Below are 5,768 nucleotides of genomic sequence, written 5' to 3'. Positions count from 1 at the left end.
TAAGCGGCGATATGAATGTCGGACCTCACTTAAAACATTAGAGGAATCAGTCACATTAATTGTCCTGTAGTGATACGACGTCTGTCGATAATAAGTCGTCTAAAGGATTTAATGCTGTGCGCTCTTAGGCTGGTGTGAGGTCTGCGACTATTGCTCTCATTTTCACTCTGCAAACACGCCGGGTTGCGGCAGAGTCTCTTCCCGTAACTAGGCAGTCGATCTGTCCAAGATCTCGTTCGGTTTTACGCCTTCTACGGCGAGAAACTTGATTATGATATGTTGCGCAAATCGTGAAGGTACCATATGCTGCAAAATCGTTACTGAGGACATTGAGAAAGTCAAGGAGGCGATCCAGAGCACTTTTTCCATTCCTGACAAACCAATCAAAAAAACAAAACAAAGCGGGAACGTTCTATCTTCATTTTTGTGACCGTAGGACGAAAAGTCTCACTTATATTTGATTCACTCTCGTGGAAAAAAACAACATAGTAGCAGGAGAACAACCGACGACGACGTAACCGTGACACCGAGGCAACATCGCAACCCGATGATGACCAGTGCGCCCTGCTGAAGATAATGTGGACGACGTGTCGACCTGCAATTGCGCGTGCGTGTGTGTGAGTGTGTGAGTATAAGTGTATGTGTGTGTGTGTGAAGGGGGTGGAGGGGTTGTCTGGAATGTTTCTTTCCCTGAGACTGTGCGATAAACCAGGGGGTATGATCACTATTGATTTAATCATATACTTCCTTTTTGTATCCATTTCCGCATATTTTTATTAGTGGTACGGCTTTTTTTCCTTTCCCTTTATCCGTGTTTGTTTCTTTTCTTCGCGTCGCTTTCACACCATTCCGCTTCCGCTCTTTGCGCCAGATCCGCCTTATTTTACCTAGAAGTGTTTCTTTTTTTTATTGATTGTTGTCTTTTTGCCGCTCTGCCATTTGTTTTTTTTTTGTTCTGTTTTCTTCTTCTTCTTCATCCTATTTTTCTTTTTCTTCAATAGCTGAGCGTCACTGCAACACAGAAAAAGAAAAGAAAGATTCGCACCACTCGGTAAACAGCTGATGGAGGTTGTATGCGCGTGGGCGAGTGCGCTTAATTTTTCATAATTTTCTTAATTTGCTCGCTATCAATAATCAGACTTAGGGCGGCGTACTTCAAGTCAATCAAAATGCTAATTGGAATGAAATTTGGACTAAATTAGCTGAAAGTAACATGGACAATCATTTCGATTACGATACCCTAGGACATCTGGTATGAAGTTTTAGCCTATTCTTTCCGGTCACCGGTTCCCGGCGCCTCCTTCGAAGATAACCAAATTGCGCTTTCTGTTTTGTGCTTTTGTATTTTGTCTGTCACGGCATTCCGTGAACAGGTTGTGTGTAATTATTGTTTACTAGTTGTCGCGCTTTTCCGGTTTCTTACTTGCCGTTCTCTTCCATTGCCATTCCTCTTTTCCATGAAAATTAATCCCCTTGTGCATAGGTTGTTTTGCTGCTTTTCTGGAGTGGGAAAGGAGAGGGAGGGGGTGGGAGGATAGGAGGGCAGGAAGAGGCAGGATAGAAATATTAGCGTGACCTTACCATCAAAACAAGCATTCTCCTTTCCTCGTCCTCCGTTCTACCTAACCACCTATTCCACAAAAAAACCCTCACACCACGATGTTGTTATCAATTAATTTAAATTATGTTGATACAATTGATATCATATATGCATATATGTGAATTTATGAAATGGATTAGTTTAAGCACAATAAGACGTCATTTATTGATTGATTTTTTTAAACTTAGACTCAGCTGATAGATTATTAGTGAATATTCCTATGCGCTTTCCTCTCTTTCTCCTCTTTCTCATAGTTCATCGATTTCGCCCTCTTCCTCTTCTTTCCTTCCCGCTATCTTTTTTTTTGGGATGTAAGCTACTTTCCTCCGAACAGCAAATAAAGGGGGAAGGGTGGGGGAGGGGAGAATGGTGAACAAAAACTATCAACGGACAATGAAGACGAGCATAACACATTGACAAAGTGAAAAAGTCACATAGTAAAATTTGACTACAAGATACCGTTCATTTTTTCTAAAACGAATCACGGCCTCCTTCGCCTCTTCCTCCTCCCTGCCTTAGCAAGCTGCTCTCACTCTCTCTCTCTCTCTCTCTCTCTCTCTCTCTCTCTCTCTCTCTCTCTCTCTCTCTCTTTCTCTCTCTCTCTTTCTCTCTTTCTCTCTCTTTCTCTCTCTTTCTCTCTCTCTCTCTCTCTCTCTCTCTCTCTCTCTCTCTCTCTCCTTCTCTCGTTTTCTCACCCGTTATCCGCTCATTCTATGTATCTTTTTCACTATTCCTCTCTTCTCCTAAGGTACACGCACACACTACAAACACTCGACTTGGGGAGTTGTTAGTCGACTATAGGGCTATGATATGGCTAAATTTATTTCTTCTTTCTGTGCGCGAAAATATCATTTCCGAAGAAGGAAATTAATCGGCTCAAAATTAATCAATTGTTTTTTGCTAAAATCTCTATCAGTTCACAGTTATTCGTTTCTGAGGAACAAACACAGTTTTTGTGTTTCCTATTAATCGACTGAACTTGCGATGCGTTTACTTCCAACGCCTGTTGGTGTGCGTATATTGCGATTTGCAAAACAAAATTGCTATTGTAGCCGTGCAGCGTAAACAAAGTTTCACAAATCTCCAAAAGTTTTCCTTTACTGAGAAAGTTTATACGCCATGCATGGTGCATGGTGGCCATGCACCCTTTAGAGATGGTGTTCGAGAGGAGAGCGAAGGATGTTCCTGAAATGAGTATCCTTTTCCACTCGCAAGGCTCCTTAGTTTAAGGAGAGAATGGGTTTAAGGTGCGGCGCATGACCTGCTTTGTTATAGTTGGTCTTAAGTAGTTTATAAGTACGTTACAATTAGTGAATTGAATTAATTGAGTAATTGAATTAAGAATAGAAAATTGCACATAATTAAACCTTACCGTGGAGAGTACAGTGGGGTAGTGGGATGTGGGTGGAATGAAGCTGGAAAAGGAGAGGGTGGTAACAGGCCCGTAAACCCAGGTTGTTCGCAATTGGCCAGGCGTCGTGCTCCTGTACGTACCAGGATGGACCGACAAAACCCTTGCGCACACTCGCAAGCAACATTCGTCAATAGCGCCATGCCAGCTCTCGTCCCACACATTCTGCTTCTGCTGCTCCTCCGATTCTTCCGTACTGCCCCGAATTGGATTACCCACTGCAAAAATACCCATCCTCATACACAGGCTGCTACTACTGCTATTGCACTGGTGACACGGATTTGTCTAAGTTACATAGTAATTCATATAGATCACTGCCCTCTAAATGCAAACCTCCGCTCCACTCCGCTTTTGTGCTCATTGGTTTTTCTCCGTTTTCTTCGTTTTCCGCGTCTTTTCGTTCTACTTCTTTTTCTTCTATCCAATAGTACTGCACATTAACATTTGACTAGTCGATTTTTTTTTTTTATTGTTAATTCCCTGTTCTGCCTGTTCTTGCAGGCCTTGATGATGCCTGGTAGGCCTGAGCCGATCCCTAGGCACTAGGTAGGCTGTTCAACGCCAAATCTTGACTGCCTTGCCGCACATCCGACCGATTGCTTGGCCTCAACATAATAGTTCCTTACCTAACAACACTTGAGCGTTAAAAGTTGCGCAGCGGTGGCAGGGGGCTTCCTGTTCAGGTTCTGTTCGCGGTTTTGCTAGAGTTGTGTTTGTTTATTTTGTTTTGGTTTCGCGTCAACACTCAGTTCTGCTGCTGCCCAGTGTGCCGGTGGATACGGGAAAGGACGGGAGGAGTAGTAACGGAGGTTGATAAGGCAAGCCTCATCGGAGGGAGCTGGAGCGAGAGCAAGTCATACACACACATACACACACACACACGCAGGCACACATGCACACACACACACACACAAAGGAGCGCGAAAGTGTTTCCGCTGACAGGACCATAATCCACTCCCTGAAATCGAGCAAAGTGTCTCGGGTTTAGTGGGACCACAGGGCGCATATGCGACGGTGGGGTCTTCTGGTTTTTTTTGGGGGGGGGGGGGGAGGACGCGAGATGGATTTCGAAAAGGAAAGAGAAGAGACAAATGGGTGCGGTGCTGGAAGGATGGAGTGTGATGGAGTGAGTTCATACAGGGATACGGAACTTAAAGAAGCAACTTAAAATTTTTCCCATTTTTAATTGGCCTTCGATTTGGTGTTGTTGGTCTTGAAGCTGACCTGCAGGACGCGGTTACCGAGGGTGTAGCCGTTGAGTGACTGGACGGCGACCACTGCCTCGTCGTAGTTGGTCATGGTGACGAAGCCGAAACCCTTGCACTTGTTCGTCTGCAGGTCCTTGATCACCTTCACGCTCTGGACGGCCCCGAACGGACCGAACAGTTGCCATAGGACGTTCTCCTCCGTTTCCGGTGCCAAGTTGTAGACGAAGATGCACCAGCCGGACCCGTTGATTGCGTTGGTGGATAATACTGAGCTACCGAGATCCGCCGTCAGCGGAGAATATCTGCTGAAGTTCGATGGCAGGCTTTGGTGGTGAGAGAAATGGGATGAGGGATTGAAGAAAAGACGGAGAAAACGTTAGACGTTAGTGAAGCTACTGCTCTGTATCTGCTGGTAGCTGTTGGCTGATGCCTCTGTTGACGCTCCTATTCTGATCTTTGAGCTTTGATTGAAGATTGATTGATGGGCGTACGGTGTCAGGTTTGGCTTGGTGTGGAGTTAATCGAAGAGTCCTGTGCCTGTGCCTACATCAGCGGTGGGATCAGCGGGTTCTCATGCGGTTCACTCACCTAAATCTGCCACTCAGTGGATGGATCGGTCCCGGTGGGAATCGTCTCAGGTTTGGCGTCGGCGTCAGGTAGGCGGCAAGCGGCGGGATTGCCTTGTTGATGTTATTGCTCGGGTTGTTGGCGAACTTGACCGTGATCGGCTCGGATGCACCCTTCGGTGTGGTACCGTTTAGCTGTTGGATCGCCCGCTCTGCCTCCGAACGTTGATCGAAGCGGATGAACCCGACACCCTTCGACAGGCCGGTAATGTTATCACAAAGGATGCGCGAAGTGATGATCTGGCCGTACGCGTTAAACAGGTTCTCCAGATCCTGCTGGGTCATGCTCTTCGATAGGCCGGACACGTACAGGTTGGCACCCTTGATCGCGTCCGAGCTCGGCCGGGCGAACGACACCTTGATCGTTTTGTTCTGTAGCCGCAAACCGTTGAACGTGTTGATGGCCTTCTCCGCATCTTCCGGCCTGTGGTAGTTAACGAAGCCGTACCCAAGGCTCTGCCCTACACTCCATTCGAAGACGGGGGAGGGGGGGGGGGGGGGCAAACGAAGACATAGGAAATCGATTATAGAAGGATTCGATTCACACGGTGATGATGATGGTTGCCGATAGTACTTACCGGTTACCTTGTCTCTGATCAGTTTGCAGCTCTCCACGTCGCCGATACTGGAGAAGAGCGACTTCACCTCCTCCTGCGTCATCGTCTGGGGCAGATAGTTGACGATGAGGTTTGTCTTGCTGTCCTCCTGCCCGCTGCCGATCGAGCCCGATCGGCCATTCTGTTGCACTGTTTCCAATCCGTTCGAGATCATTTTCGCTGCTACCGCCGTTGATGCTACCGTCGTTGCTCCTACCGTTGCTGCTACCGTTGCTGCTGACGTCGTTGCTGCTGATGCCGTTGCTGTTGTTGTTGTTTCTGCTACCCTTGTTGCTGCTTCCTCGCGCTTGCTCCCGCTGGCTTGGC

General features: G+C 46.8%; 1 protein-coding gene across 4 annotated transcripts in view; it reads right to left on the bottom strand.

Moving 5' to 3' along the window:
* Positions 1-541: 541 nt before the first annotated feature.
* Positions 542-5,768, bottom strand: part of LOC125956873 (ELAV-like protein 2) — a 9,959-nt gene continuing 4,732 nt past the window's right edge. For all 4 annotated transcript variants that reach the window (XM_049689140.1, XM_049689149.1, XM_049689165.1 and 1 more), the window contains exons 2-4: positions 5,424-5,768; positions 4,808-5,306; positions 542-4,542 (exon numbers count right to left, since the gene is read on the bottom strand). The exon at positions 5,424-5,768 is cut by the window's right edge and continues 882 nt beyond it. In XM_049689140.1, the coding sequence (XP_049545097.1) occupies positions 4,194-4,542; positions 4,808-5,306; positions 5,424-5,616 (1,041 nt within the window). In that variant the 5' untranslated portion in view covers positions 5,617-5,768 and the 3' untranslated portion in view covers positions 542-4,193. The remainder of the gene's footprint in view (positions 4,543-4,807; positions 5,307-5,423) is intronic.

Source organism: Anopheles darlingi, chromosome X, assembly GCF_943734745.1.
Source record: "Anopheles darlingi chromosome X, idAnoDarlMG_H_01, whole genome shotgun sequence".
Taxonomy (NCBI): domain Eukaryota; kingdom Metazoa; phylum Arthropoda; class Insecta; order Diptera; family Culicidae; genus Anopheles; species Anopheles darlingi.
This window is presented reverse-complemented; position numbering and strand designations above follow the sequence as displayed.